The 16,575-nt window shown below is 38.4% G+C and overlaps 1 protein-coding gene across 4 annotated transcripts in view; it reads right to left on the minus strand.

Annotated features, from left to right (window-relative positions):
- Positions 1-15,000: 15,000 nt before the first annotated feature.
- Positions 15,001-16,575, minus strand: part of LOC6578187 (ras guanine nucleotide exchange factor Q) — a 44,606-nt gene continuing 43,031 nt past the window's right edge. For 3 of the 4 annotated variants that reach the window (XM_015166080.3, XM_015166081.3, XM_032728587.2), the window contains one exon: positions 15,001-16,543. In XM_015166080.3, the coding sequence (XP_015021566.1) occupies positions 15,074-16,543 (1,470 nt within the window). In that variant the 3' untranslated portion in view covers positions 15,001-15,073. The remainder of the gene's footprint in view (positions 16,544-16,575) is intronic. The other variant, XM_015166079.3, reaches the window with a different exon arrangement.

Below are 16,575 nucleotides of genomic sequence, written 5' to 3' on the forward strand. Positions count from 1 at the left end.
TGTTAACTTTTTAAAAATTATTTGCGAAGTATTAATAAAATGCTGATTCAGTTATTAATTAAAAATATCTCAAAAATACAAAAAAAAAAAAAAAAACATTAATTACAAGCGGTTTAAATTAAGCTCAGGACACTATTTAAAATTTATATAAATATATATATATATATATATATATATATATATATATATATATATACATTGATAGTTTTGACACTCAAGTTGAATTGACATAAATATCATATTTTGGGTATAATTCATCACACGATTCATATTTCAGTCAGTAACAAATTTTTTTTTTTTAATTTCATGGACACTAGTTTATCCCAACATATGTACTTATATTAAAATTTATATAGTATACACTTAATTTAACTTTTACATTTTATGACACTTAATAAAGACTTCATTTCACTGAAATTTAATTAAATAGTTCGTCTTCTTTCTAGTTTTACTTTATTATACTAAAGAAAAAATAAATAAAATGGGCAAGGTACCCAATAATAAGAAGCTATACAATGCTTGTTCGGGCTCTCGAGCTCCTTAATGCTCTAGTGGCTTTACACCCTGAACCCTTTGAAAATGGAAAAAAATGGTATAATAGTTTATTTCGTTTATTCTCTTTCTCGCATCATACCCAAAAAAAAATTGTGTAGACACGTCTCTCTCTGAGCGTCACTCTCTTTTTTCTTTACCATCTGTTTCGCTCAGACGCAATGCGATCACTCATTCGTGTGACGCTCTCACATGAGTGTCGCGTAAAACTAACACGATTTTCCCTCACACAAAGCTTCTCAGCAAAAAACACTTTGACTAACAAACTCAGCAGAAAATGTTTTTGCCTTCGTGTGCATGTAAATACACGCATACATACATACAAAAAGAACGCAGCAATCGCGAGTGATTACCCATACAAACGCAACTTACCGTTACTTCTTTAACTCAAGCAAACGATCAGTGTTTGACTTGAGGAAACGAAAACAGAAACAACTATCTCCCTCAGAGCGCGAGAGAGCTAAGCCAGACGCGACAAAAACACTTTCTGTCTGAGTTTTTTTGACTGTGTCACTGAAAGACACTTTTTTGCAGACAACGAAAAAGTGTTAACAGTTTTTTGCAAGCTATGGTAACCACTAACAATAGAACACATAGAACAAGAGAGAGCAAGAACAAAAATTGAGCATGGAGGCATCTTTTATTCAACATTTGACCGAGCGCATGAAGCGAAATGATTGTGCTTTCGTATATTTTCGTAGCCTGAACCTAAAAGTGAAGAGCTGAGCGAATACGAAGTTGTTGGTAGCTACTAGACAGATTTTTCGGTGTTGAAAAAGGGTGTTCTACATGTCAAGCCTATGTGTTGTTCGGTTACATATGATGAAAACACACATTTTGTAATTTACAGATTTTGGACACCACGGCCTGTTCGCCTCCAATTTGTAAAAACATATTTCAAGAGACTTGTGCTTTAGAATGGACACACATTCTAACTATATGATCATCATCATATGATAGTTCTACTAAAAGAGAAATTATTTAACTAATAAATTCTCTTAACATTGCTCACACCGCAGTGCAGCCCAAGCGCAGTCGCTGCTTACTGCGCAGTTATCAGAGGCGTAATTATACGTGCGTGTCTGTATGTGTGCATAAAAGAAGTGCAGAATGAGTAGAGTATCAGCTTAGAGGGTTCAGAGTATCTCCTCGTCGAGCGGTCTCGACTGGAGCCTTTTTACTTGTTACTTATACGATTCTTACATAAGCCTATGTTCCGCTGACATTGTTTTTCTTTTCTGCTATTGGTCGATGATCTTACTGTTGGAGGTGCAGTTCGTGTGTAGGTGTAGTTTGCGAGGTCTTACATCCTCTGTTCCCACGACCCTTGGCATAAAGCGTGTGTGCTCAGCACATATCTGTGCTCTCTACGCTCAGAACATATTGATCTGTGTGATCCGCTTACTTTCATCCGTTCCACTGTGAACGGCCGATAATGTTTTGGTCAGCTTTTTCTACGTCTTGCGCACCTTGTATCGTTCATGCATACGGAAATATACACATACGACTCAGATTGTCGAACTGGTATATACAGTTGAGTCTGGTTAGAACGACACTCAAGGGATCGTCGTTATACCCGAATATGACCACCTAAGTTTGCTCATATAAGTTTGTCTGAGGACCAGAATTTTCGTCACAGTAACCGCACGGACACTATAAGCGGAGTCGTTATAATCAGATTCTATTATTATACCCTGAACCCATTGAAAATGGGAAATCAGGAAATAATGGTTTTGTTAAAAGTATGAAGCAGGGTGGAAGTAGGCCCCACAAAGTACATATACTTATATATTCTTCATCAGGGCGATGAGCTGAGTCGATTTAGCCCTGTTATAAGTTATAAGAGCTAGAGAGAGCTGAAATTTGGCATCAATACTCGTGTATACCATGAGCACCCGATAACTCACCCGATAACTTTTTTATCGATAATAATCGAAAAATTGATTTCGTTTTTTCAGCCTAACATGAACCACTAACCAAACAACACCGAGACTAGACATGTAGAACAAACTTTTTCAACACCGAAATATCTGTCTAGTAGCTACCAACAACTTCGTATTCGCTCAGCTCCGCTTTTAGGTTCAGGACACTATGGGGAAAAAGCCCGAATATTTGGCATTAATTGTCCCTGAAGAGATAGAAGCCTAAAATTTTGTATACATACTATTACGATTTTTTCATAATTTCGGATTTTTAATTTTTAAAATAGAGCCACGCCCCCACCCCTTTCACTTATAGCGTCCATCCGGTTATTGCAACGAAAATTCTAGTCCCAGACAAGCTTTTACCGTGAATATTATTTTTGTTATAAGTTTCTTATTCCAACTCAATACAATTCATTACATATTTTTTTTCATAGGTGTCTTCAGTATCATCTTCCTCTTTTTCGCTTTTGGTTGAACTAGGAATCCTTCCAAATGTTTCAGAAGGTTCGAAACTACATGCCTCTAGAAGTGCAATATCTTCTGTAGGCATTTCTTTGGCTTTGGATAGCAAAAATATTATATATAAAATATAATATAACAAACACAAATTAAATATTCTCTCACACAGCTTTAAATTTCCCGGAGTTCACCTTATGCTCGCAAGAGATAGCAATTAATATTCTATAATAAACAAGTAAGAAAGCTCTAGTCGAAACTACTCGACTACGAGATCCCCTGAACCCTTGGAGTAATAGCTATTTCAATAATTTTTCGCGTCTTTCAGCTTACACAAGAAACACGCACACACACACACACACACACACACGCACGCACACACAGGCGTACAAACACACACATACATACACACACATACACAAACAATTACATACATATACACACACAAGCATAAACACGCATGGGCGGCAGTGAGCGTTTACTATGAGAACTTAATTGCTTAATAACTTTTTTTTGTGGATGTCGATCTTCATGAAACATTCAGATTATAATTATAACATGGATATGCATGTAATTGCCAAAGCACAAGTCTCTAGTATTTGAAATACGCTTTTTACAAAAGTGAGGGTGAGGGGGTGAATTTAAGGGTGGGGGTAAATTTTAACAATAACCGAAATTGTATAAATTGCATATAAGCATACATTAAAAATTCGGAGACTCTAGCAATAAAGGTGTAGAAGATATAATTTTATAACTGGTTTTCGATAAGGTTTTTTATTGATAAAAAAAGATGGGGATGAGTTATCGATTTTTAATGATAAACTTGATATGCGCGCTGTAATTACGGACATTTAAAAAAAAATTTGAAGTCTCTAGCTCTTATATCTTCTGAAATCGACGCGTTCATACATACGGACAGACGGACAGACGGACGGACGGACAGACGGACAGACAGACGGACAGGGCCAAATCAACTCAGCTCGTCGCTCTGATCAAGAATATATATACTTTGTGGGGTCTGCCACGCCTCCTTCTGCCTGTTACATACATTTCAACAAAACCATTATACCCTGATTTCCCATTGAAAATGGGTTCAGGGTATAAAAACAACTCAACGTTTCCAAAAGCTCTTCTTGCTGCGTTGCCGTCATTAGAGTTGCATCTTCAAAACTAATGTTGTATCCTTTTCCGTTAATTTTTTAGACGAAACTAATGCAGAGAGGCGTCGTGTTATCATACTCTGAAGCAAGCTCAGAAGCCAATTCCTCTTTTAATCGAGGACCAGCATCGTTATAATTTAATTGCTTCCGACCTGCTCTTTTAGGTGATCTGGCGTACGCATTGACCTTGATACTTGACTCTAATCAGCAATAGATTGCATTTTGTTAAATGATATTTGATAAATCCAATTTTTTTGTTTACTTTATAGTTAATTTTTTTAAATTTATCGTCTGATATGTTCTCTTTACTTATTTTTTAACGATATAATCTTTTATAGAGCTTTGTTGTCACTTGTTGCTGCTCCACACTTCTAGCAGCATGGAATTGCAGAGCTCATGTGTAACTGCAACATGTCGATTATTTTGTGAAGGAGCAAGAATGAGCAAGAAGTCTTTTTATACTCATTCACGAAAGTGAATTAGTATATTGGTTTTGTGCAGTGTCCGTCTTGCTGTCCGTCCGTCCGTCTGTTCGTATGAACACAATCTATTTCGGCGTTATTGAAGCTAGAGAGAATTTGGAGCACATACTCGTGTATATCTCCGATTGATTTTAAAGTCAAAAGATTAAATTATAAGTCTACGCCCATTAGGGGCGTGGCAAATCGGACCTGAAAATATAGTGTTTTTTTTTAATTCTGCTATATTTTGGACACTATTGATGCCAGAGACCTCAAATTTAGTATATATACTCGGACTGATCACCCAAGCTCAAAAGGCTTTGTCGAATATATGTCCGCCCACAGGGGGCGTGGCAAACCGCAAAAGCTTATATCTTCTAAAGTATAATAGCTAAAAGCTTTAAATTCAGATAGTTAAGTTACCAGTAACCTCCTCTATCGATGACTTATAAATAATTTTTACGCCCCTTTAGGGGCGTGGCATATCGAAAAATACCCTGTAATTTTCACATTTTTTGAGGGAAAGAATTCACACTTTGCAGTTAAGGTACCGTTATCTTGTATTAAGAATTGACCAAAAATGAGGTATCTACGCCCAGTAGGGGCGTGGCAAATTGGGAAAAGCTGCATTTTCTACAGTATTAGAGCGAAACTTAGCTACTAAATTGCTGATGGGATGTGAATGAGTATTCCGCAGTCGGTAACGCCCGACTGTAACTTTCTTACTTGTTATTATTGGATTTAGCAAAGATTTACACACTACTTTCAATTTAAACATTTCAAATACCTTAGAGGGATCAAAAGTTATATCTAACGAAGCACACATATGAATGTTAGTTTTTATCTACAAATGCACAATAGCAACACTTTGCACAATTGGACGATAAATCACAGAACAAATTTTTCACTCTATACTATTTCAAACACCCACAGATTTACACACGTTGAAAGTAGAGCATCATCCCGCGCTTTCTTCAATTTAGCATGCAACCTTGAATCAGCTAACTTTGACGAAGCTTAAAACTTTATGAGTAGACCGCAAAATTCTATAAAAATTGTTTTTAAGTCGGCTAGAGTTTTCTAAATAAGAATATAAAAATAGTTGGCGGATACTGAAAAAATATGTTTTTTTATTTATGCCAAGAAATCGGACTTTTTACGCATAGTGCAGGCTACGAAAATACGAACCTAAAAAGTGAAGAGCCGAGCAAATACGAAATCTATATGCCTTAGGAGACAGATTTTTCGGTGTTGAAAAACTTTGTACTACATGTCTAGTCTATGTGTTCTTTGGTCAGTGCTTAAATGTAATATAACATAGGCTAGTAGCCTGCTACAATTCGGCCATCCTGACTCTGAGATAGCCCTCTATCTCTGTTAATTTTGTATAACTATTTACATATTTGATACTTAAATTCTAAAAAATAATATTGTGCTTACATGTTTTTTAAAAAAATTCTTATAGATATATATAGATATATATTTACATGTTCTGTAAATTAAATTATTAATTAAATGTTGCACACTAGCACTAACCAGTCATAAAAGCTTATTTGGCAGTCACTCTACAATTCAAACAATACAAAATTGACAAACTAATGAATCGCCAGACAATTATTATCCCATCTCATACATACATACACATATGTATGCAAATGTATGTGCTCATTCAAAGGCCAATCAACGGTAAATTTTGGGCATTACAATTTGCTCAGGCAGCAAATGTTACGCACACAGGCCACAAATGCTCACACATGTTTCCAGAGACTGCAAGTGTGTGTGTGCTTGCCCGTCGCGAAATCATATTCTTTATGCGTATCAACGCTTTCCTAACCTTCCCACGAATAACCATCGAAACGCTTACATGTTGTTTGCATGAGCGTGACAAACGCTCGGTATACCCTCGGTATACCCTTCACTCAAAAGGAAAGAGCTGGGATCGTCGCGAACAATTTTCAATTTCTGTCCGTTGCTGCTATTTGAGAGGCCATAGAGAGAGAGATAGAGTGAGAGAGAGTGAGAGAGAGAGTAGGACAATTAGCGCATAGCCGTGCTTCATATAAGAATGGCACTATTTCGTTTGAGCGCTTGCAGCACACTGATTTTGTCGTGCAATATTTTCACTGCTTGAGCCTCAAGAGACTGAGCCGAGCAAATACGAAGTTGTGTAGTCTCCTCAGCGCATTTTTTCGTCGGTGAAAAAATTTGTTCTAGATGTCTAGTGTGTTCTCTGGTTAGTGACACTAGTTATGACATTAATATTCACAATACGAGTCATTATCTCTCTTATGCTTTTATCCAATGGCTTATATTGTTTGCACTCCAAACGCCCTGATAAGGATTCCTGGATAATTGGAAGCCGTCAACGTCTTTTATTAAATACCTATCGTTCTTTAGTACTTTATCTATGACATAGGGTCCTTTGGATTTAGGTATTAATTTTCTTGATATTCCCACCGTGCTGTCGAAATTTTTAACCATTACATAATCTTCTGGCTTGTATACGTTCGCAGCTTTTTTAGCATTATTGAAGTTCTCTTCGTTGCGTGCTTGTGATGCAGATTGATAATGTTGTTCCTGTTCTCTAATATCTTCTAAATTCTGTGAACTGTATGTATCTAATCCTGTTATTTTCTCTGATTGTCCTCCTAAACTATCACTAACTAACTATTCCGAATAACATTACGTTTGGCAATTGCTTGGTGTTACAATGTTGAGTGTTATTCAAAACGTATTCCACTCTTTCAATTATCGTATCCCAATGCTGTCCATTATCAACATCTATTAGTTTAGCTATCATCGGACCTAAACATCTGTTTATTCGCTCCTGTTGCAATCCTAATATGCTTTACCTTTGCTTCTTCTAAAAATTGGTCAAATTCCGTTGACGTAAAAGAACTTCCTCTATCCGATACAATACATTCTGGCTTACTGTATGTTCTAAAATATTCTCCCAACGCCTTTACTGCTTCCTTCTTAGTGCTTGTTGTTTTAGTAGTGAATAATCTGACAAACTTTGTAAACCCATCTACTACTGCAAAAATGTATTTCTTCGATCTGCCGATATCCACTGGTCCATAATGGTCAATATGAATTATTTGGAAAGGTTTATTTCCCTTTGGAATGCTATGCAGCAACCCTTCTGCTTTGCCCGTTCTAGGCGAGAATGCTATGCATTTCAAACAATTTTCAATATGTTCTAAAATTTTCTTTTTCATATTGGGGAACCAATATGATTTACTTATTGCATTAAGCATCTTGTCCCTTCCAATGTGCCCTAATTCATCGTGATATTTGTACAATACATGTTCTTCCATCTTTTCTGGTACATAAAATAATAGTCTTTCATCGTTTGTCTTCCTAAATATAACACCATTTCTCATTTCAAATAATTTGTGCTCTTGTTTCTCTAACAATTTTCTAATTTTTTGTAACTTTGCATCTTTTGTTTGGCAAATAATTAAATTTGTTTCAAAACTATTTGATTCTGTTACCATAATGGTATTATTGTATCTACTCAATGCATCTACATGCTGCATTTGACTTCCGGCCCTGTGCACTAATTCGTAATCAAACTCTTGCATTTCCAATGCCCATCTTGCAATTCTAGGGTTAAGATCTATTTTATTTAATGTTAAAGTTAGAGAATTGAAATCCATTACTATTTTAAGTTTCCTGCCTTGCAAATATATTCTAAATCTCCTAAGTGCATTAATAAGGTTTCCAGCTCGAAACTATGATATTTTGCTTCCGTTTCTGTCGTTCGCTTTGAAAAATAAAATACAGGATGCAGCTTTCCGTGTTCTTTTTTTTGTAAAAGCACTGCTCCAAATCCCAACGCACTGGCATCACAATGCAATTCTATGTCATGTTTATGATTATATAACGCTAATACCGGTGCTTCTAACAATTTATCCTTCAAGCATAAAAAACAATTGAGTTCCTATCTTTCCGCAATAAGTCATACAACGGTTTTGCCAAAGTTGAAAAGTCTTTTATGAATCTTCTGAAATATGAACTCAACCCGAGAAAACTTTGCACTGCCTGAACTTTATTAGGTATGGGGAAATTTTTTACCGCTTCTAATCCCTTAGCATCTGCTTTAATGCCATCTTCTGATATTACAAATCCCAAATATTTAACCTTGCTCTGCAAAAATTCGCATTTATCCAGCCTTAACTCTAATTTGTTCTCTACTAATCAATTTAAAACCTCTTCTAGTATCTTGAGATGCTCGGACACATTTTCGCTGGCGATCATTATATCATCCATATATACGATTACCTTGCTTTCCTTTATTAAATCTCAAAAAACTCAAACTGTCCTAACGGCGTAACAAACGATGTGTATTTTACGGACTCTTTTTTTACAAAAACATGAAAATATCCATTCTTAAGGTCAAGCTTAGTGAAAACAGACTTTCCCACCAGTCTGTCTAACAAATCATCAATTAACGACAAAGGATAATTATCTTTGATCATGATTTTTTTTTCTTTACCAATACTATTGGCGAAGCATACTCTGAGCAACTAGGTTGTATGATGTCATCTCTAAGGTATTCGTCTAACATTATCTGTAATTTTTCCTTTTCAGTGTATGATAACCTTCTTGGTGAACAGCTAAACGGTTTTGCTTTCTCAATTCGTATATTCATTTCACATTTGTTCTTAGGTTTCACTGGCTTTTCAGCAGCTACATATGCCACTTTCAGCAATCTAATTAGTTTTTCTCGTACATCATAACTAATGTTTTCACCGATAATATATGTCTCTTTTTCATTGTCTCCTTCAACCATATTAATTTGAAGCATGCTGTTTTCAAAATTATCGTCAAAAATGCTTTTGCTAAACACTCTTTTGAACTATCGTTCTCTTCTTTGCCTAATAATTTTTCTTCTAACTCTTTATTATTTGACCATTTAGCTAACAGTTTCTCTTCTAAGTCTTTATTTTCTAACAATTTATCTAACAATTTCTCTTCTAATTCTTCATTTTCTAACAATTTATCTAACAATTTCTCTTTTAATTCTTCATTTTCTAGCAATTTATTCTCTAACGTACTTAATTTTCCTTTTGCCGCATCATCGTTTTTTCTAAGGTTTGCTATAATAGGCTTTGATTCGACCAACGTGCTGGCTGTTCTTTCCACTGAAATCATCCTCAGAGCGTTTGGGTCAACGTACAAATTACAAGCTTCCATGAAATCCCTTCCTAAAATTACTCCCCACCTCATAGATTCATCAGACACAACTATTAACCAAAAATTAATTTTTTTAAACTTCTTGAAAACATGAACAAATGTTTTTCTAATAACATTAAACTGTCTTTCATTTAGCCCAAAGTAATTTTCTGCGTGTGCTTCAAGTTTTATTCCAAATGGAACACACGATTTTTTAATAAACGAAATGGGACTTTCTGAATCTATGAGGCATTCTGCAATAATTGACGTTTTATTTTTGGTCTTAAAATATATATTGACTAATCTTATGAAACTGTTTCCAATATCATCCTTCCTCTTCGTGCATTGTGCCACCATATGGTCCTTAGTGCCGCAGTGGTAGCACGTACCCTTCTCCCTCTTGGGCTTCTGACAATCTCTTGCCCAATGTCCCTTATAGTTTGCAGTTGAAGCAACGCGTCTCCTTCATTGCATTATCGAGCCCTGGTCCCACTGCTGTTGTCCCTTTTCCTCCAGTAGATCGTTGCCGTGGCAGACGCACCTCTGCAAAAGCTCTTACCAATTTGCTGGGGTCTTCAAAGTACTGTATCCTGGCCTGCGCGCGTAAAACTGCCAGTAGCTCGTCTACATCTAAATGGATTTCCCTTGCTAAACGTGTTTTTTCTTCATAATACAGGGTAAACTTCTCGTCGACATTCCATATACGTGCCCCAAACTTGCGACGCATTTCGGCCTTGGATATCTTGCTTTCGAATGCTGCTGCCAATCCATCCAGTAGTGTGCTCAACGGTTGTACAATCCTCGATGGATCCTCATGTATCCAGGTATCCAGACAACGCCTCTCCTCTAGGAAGCGTCCACATTCGAATAAGACGTGGTTGGCGTCCTCCACCAGACTTCCGAAAGCACCCATGTCCCGAAAGAATCTGTGAAAGATGAAAATTAATCTCGCCGTGTTTGCGGTTTACCCATGGCTCAAGCTCCGGGATGAGAGTATGTGTCCACCGCCCTTTAGTTGAGCTGCTCCACATTCTTTGCAATCGTGCAATGCTGTTCGCCCTGATATCGTTGCGTCGTAGAGGCTCGTGTGCATTCCGTTCCACGGCTTCGGCGATTATGTCCTCCATAGGCACCATACTGGCTATGACGAGCGCCGCGTCGTTAGAGACTGTTCTGAACGCGCAGCAGACTCTGATTGCGCACAGTCTGTAGGTGGCGCAAATGCCCCGGCTGTAGCTCGGCGTTGCCATCGCTCTTGTCCATATTGGCGCAGCATAGAGGATGACGGACCAAATGACGCTCAATAGAAGGAGACGTCGTTGCTGTTTTGGTCCCCGCGTGTTAAGCATAATTCTTGAGATAGCTCAGCTGCCTTCTTATGCACATATTCTAGGTGATCGCGGAAAGTTAATCTTGTGTCTATCATGACGCCAAGATACTTTATCGGCCTCTTTGACGCAATGGTGACTCTGCCGATCTTTATATTGGCAGTTTCCACTCTTTTGCGACTGCTTACTAAGACGACTTCGGTTTTGTGTGCCGCTAGCTACTGTCAACCAGTTTCGTATCCGATTGATACTTTCGCTGCACTTATCCTCTGTATCTTTAAGCTCCTTGCCTATGGCGACGACAGCTACATCATCAGCAAAGGCAATGGTTTGCGCACCTGCTGGAAGTTCCAAGCGCAATACATAATATTCCATAGGAGAGGCCTCTGAGAGCTACTAAGATTTCTTCGCCTGTAACTAAAACAATTTGTGATTTAAGATCCAAGCGATCCGTAGGCTGCACCTGAGTATAGTCTTTTAACTACTATCTTATATGCCGTGCCCCAAGCGTCATATTCGGCTGAGTCACACAACTCTAAGAAGCATTCTCTTTTACTTGTCCGAATGGCCTTCTTCAACTCTTTTCTAGCTGCCTGGTAAGCTAATTGTTTCTCAAAAAACGTAGACCTACCGCGAGCCCGTTGATAGCTTCTTCTCGCCTGAATGAATTTGCGTCGAATGTCACCTATTTGTACGTAGGCTCTTGTTGCCGCGTGAACTGCTTGCGACGTAACATGCTCCTATTGTAAGCACTCTTAATTTGGGCTACCATTTGGCATGCTCTGGCCTCAGCATTACCAATTGTGCCCAGAGACTGATGTAAACAACGTTTTGGTTAGAGTGATGGACAGCTAATGCTCTCCGTATTTTATTCAATAAAATGTCTTAGCCTAAGATACATAAAGTTTACATAAAGAATTCTGTCGCTAAAAGCAGCGGCAGAACGGGAGTATATAGCATGCTATATGTATGTATACATTTAAGTGTTTAAGCTACGGCGTGGACGAGAACGTTACAATGCTTACGTTGCAGATCCCACGCTGCAGGCCAGTCTATACATACGTGGCCGATCATATTACGGCACTTATGTATAGCTGTAATAATATAAAAGAAGCAACAAAGTGTTGCTATGTTGTGAGCATGATACTCTTACATATGTTGGGCATATGTCTACATTGATATATTGTATACACTACAATACTGTGAGCATATGCTTATACGGCATGCAACATACTACACTGAATAGCCTCTGAAAAGACCGAGAGATCAAAAGTATCCAGCCGATACGATTCTCTCCGCAAGGTTGACGCCCTGGCCGGTGGCTCACCTATTGTGAACAGAAGTGCCGTATGATCGCTGCCCGTATAGCTATCGCAATGGCTCCATGTTGCTTCCCGAAAGAGGGATGAAGTGACAAAAGTAATGTCAATTACAGATCCGTATCCAGCCCGATTAAAGGTGAACTCGTGGCCGGTGTTGAGCGGTGCAACATCTAGTGTTGGGAAGATCTCCAGTAGGATACGGCTTCTGGCATTTGTTGTGTGGCTGCCCCATTCTAACGCCCATAAGTTGAAATCTCCAGCTATAAGGGCCTTCCGACCCCTAGCATCCTCGGCAAGCTCGTCTAGCACCATTGTGAATTCACTGAGCTGCATGCTGGGAGCCAGATAGCAACTGTAGAGCCATAAGTTACCATATCGGCCACGTGCGAACCCATTGAATGACTTGACATCCGAAAGTACATTCGTTGAGTTGCCACATACCCACAACACAGCTTTGCCATTGGCGTCTGTTGACCATGTCCTATGGCAGGTGGTCCTACAGTGATGAGGCTCACTGAGAAAGGCTACGTTAATGCATTTTTCCCTTATGGTCTGCTCTAGTAGATCTTGGGCAGCAATACAGTGATTTAAGCTAAGCTGGAGGAACCTTAACATTTCATTTTACGCGCAGCTTCAGGGTAGGATGGACACTTTAAGCTGCCTGCTGAGCGGTCCGTCTGCTTTTCACCTTTCTGGACGCAGAGGCTACATTTAGATGGCTTGGTGCATGCTTTTGCACTGTGACCCATCTATCCACACATGAAACAGGCACCCTTTAAGTCACAGTCGCTGTCGCAGTTGGCTGCAATATGACCGTAATCGAGGCACTTGAAACAGCGTTTAGGCTGATCCACGGCTCGGATACGGCATACTACCCATCCTATTCTGATTTTGGACAGCTCGAGCAGAGTTGTAGCTTTCCCAATTGAAAGAGCAACCGTAGCTCTTTGCTGTCCACCAAAAGCTGGTCGAATTGAATTGATAGCCTCAATGGGGAGTGAGCTATCCTTCAACTCCATCCTAATTACCTCCAAGATCTCCTCTCCAATTTGAGCCAAGGCTTTGCCTACAGCTTCGTGCAGAGCCTCAGCGCTATGCCCCGGCTTCCTACTTAATTGCACCAAAAGGTCCCCTTAGCTGTCTTCCTAATGCCTCGAACGTCGCCGCTCAGATGCTTTAAATTTGGGTCGCTCTTGACTACACGTAACATGTCCGCATAGCTACAGCCACCTACGCCTGAAATCGCAATGCGTCAGTTCTGGGACATTTTTGGCTTGCGTCCTTTCACAACTGTCCAGCTGCTCGGGTTTGTCTGTCGACCTGCCTGGATTGGATTTTCAGCTGTAGCCCGCATAGCATTTGGCTCTTTTGGGCTCGCTGCACTTTTATTGGGCCTCGGTTTTTTTGAGGGAGTTTTCCTCTGTTCGGATGCAACTTCCCTCGACCGCTTGCGCGTATTGCTACCTGTAATCGCTCTAGTGCTAGCTTTCTCCACTACTTTCTTGACCGGCGTGGTCTGTACCTCGCAGTTTTTAACCGGTCGATTACAGAACGCTTCGGCCGTCTTGTGGAGATTAACCAGACTAGCCAGCTCCTCTCTCATTGAGGCATTTATATGTCGCTGACCCCCAAATAAGGCAGACAAACCCTCTAGGGTAACTCCTATTTGGGCTAACGCTTCTTTTAGTGACGGGTGCCTGGCACTCAACTATTGGGGACTGATTAGAAGTCAACGGCTGTGGCAACACCCACTGCTGTTGCTGCGGCGATCGCTGGAATGGCGCGCGAAAGCTTGCAGCTTTTGCTCCGACTACCACGGCGTGAAGCCTGTAGTGGGCAATGGATACTAATAAAATTTGAGTTTAGAGACCGCAGTAACTTAAACTCAGCTTAGCTACAGTGAGAGCCCGAAAACATGCACTACTTCTAACAATTGCTACTTCACTCCAGCAACTAGGTTGCTGTCTTTGCTAAGACTTAACAACTCACTAAAGTTAGTGAGCAGCTGATTGCTATTGCTATTGCCCCATTTCTCTTGCACCACTGGATTCCACCGCTGGAGTACTCCACGAACCGCCGCGCAGGAAGTCTCTGGTAGTTTTCGAAGTCGTTGGGTACGTCTCACGCACAGCATACACGTTTCTTTAGTTTTTTCCACTTTCGCAGGGAAAACCTCGGAACAAGCTTTAGTCAACGATGGATTACAATAACATCGACCGCACTCCCCGAAAACACAACTCGAACTCGAGTGTGTGCGTGCGTGCGTGTGTGTGGGTGTGTGTGTGTGTGTGTGTGTGCGTGTGTACCTGTTTCTTGTGTAAGCTGAAAAATGTTTGAAATAGCTATTGCTCCAAGGGTTCAGGGGATCTCGTAGTCGAGCAGTCTCGGCTAGAGCTTTCTTACTTGTTTCATTATATATGTATCTCTTATTCGAGGATAAATATTTAGAATGAACCATCAGACATTAGTTACAAAATGTGCATGTCGGCAGCATTTTTATATATTGCACAAGACGTGATGTATATTCTCAATATAAAATAAAAATTTACTTGGTTATTGTTCAACTTATAATGTATTTTTATATCAGTATATATTAATATTAATTATTATAATATAAATATTATAATCAATATAAACTTTATTTTGGGTTCTTGGTCTCTAGCCGGTAAAAAATATAGACATATAGTTTTATTATAGTTCATTTATATCGTTACTTATTGAACTATTAATCCTCTTCGGCTTTGGCACAGGGTTCCAATCCAAATTTGATGCCGTCGGCGAGGATTCTCTACATTGGAACATAATCTTATCAATCTTATTTTTACGAAATCCTTGTTTAAAATCTAAATGATTCTCAAATGAAGTACTTGAAGCCGAAATATCGTTTTTAATTGCTTTACTTTTATTATGATTCTTGTTTGATGGCATACTATTTGTAGAATACAAAGCAGTTGAATATTGGACTGTACCCTTTGCTGCGCTTTCTTTGAGTAGTCGCTGGCTACGATTTATAGAATCAATTATATCTTTCACGGATTTAACTTTAGCAGATTTAACTGCACCTTGTAAATCAATGTTTCCTTCGGATTTTTCAATAATAGTTAATGGATTGTTCAAATATTCAGAATTCTGAATATTATTATTTTTATATATTTTATTATCAAAAGAAATATAGCTTTCCCTCTTAATCGTCGGTAATGATTGCTTGGCCATTGTTAGTTTAATCTCTTTATTGATCATTTCATAGTTTTCAAAAACCTCTACGTTTTGTGATGCATCGACGTTAGGATGATCTCCTTTCGTTTTAAGAACATGTTCTTCATGACATATATTATAATTGTTGTTATCAGGTCTTAAAAGGTTATGAACTGTTATCGTTTGTTCTTTAGTCGGTTCAGTAAATTCTAAGGAATTTGCTTTCGTTTTCAAGCGAATATAAGTAGAAATATTATTCCTTGAGGTAGAGGCTTCATCAGAAGCATGTACGTTTACACTCTCGTTACTTGCCGCTATATATTCCTCCATATTATCGTTGGGTATTTCTTTTACTCCTTTCATAGTTTGCACACTTTTTGACTTACTTTCATTAGAGATATAGTCTCCCGTGCCTAAAACATGTTCAACAGTCAAATGATTTTTATTTGATAAAGAATTTTTATCAGGGGTACCTTTTCTTATAACCGAGTTGAGTTCTTCAGTATGTATATTAGAATTAGGGTTTTTAATTTTTAATAAATTATAATCGATTAATGAATCATTTTCACTTGATACATTATTTTCATTCAAAATCTCTTTTTCTGCATCTAAAATATGTTCTTGACTAGAAATGTTTGACTTGCCACTTAAGCTAGATCTAACTGATAAATTTTTTCTTTTTGGTACACTAATTGTTTTAGTATTCTCTTCGCTCGCAATGCAAACATGTTCCTGCGGCACAGTTCTATTGGTGTTTTCGTTAATTAATAAGCTAGTTTCTTCTGGTATAGAAGGCCGGTTTTCGAAATCCTTGGTTGCTTCCAGTATTGGTAATTGATTATCTGAAGTTTCATTACTGTAATTTACAAATCTTTCTATTGCACTTGTAAGTGACTTAATATCTTCCATATTGTGAACTGAGTCAATTGACTTTTCTTGAACGGGATTTGTTTGTGGCACCGTGATCTGAATGTAATTTAAGAGTCATTATTATTTTT

The sequence above is a fragment of the Drosophila mojavensis genome, unplaced genomic scaffold (genome assembly GCF_018153725.1).
Source record: "Drosophila mojavensis isolate 15081-1352.22 unplaced genomic scaffold, ASM1815372v1 contig_108, whole genome shotgun sequence".
Taxonomy (NCBI): Eukaryota; Metazoa; Arthropoda; class Insecta; order Diptera; family Drosophilidae; genus Drosophila; species Drosophila mojavensis.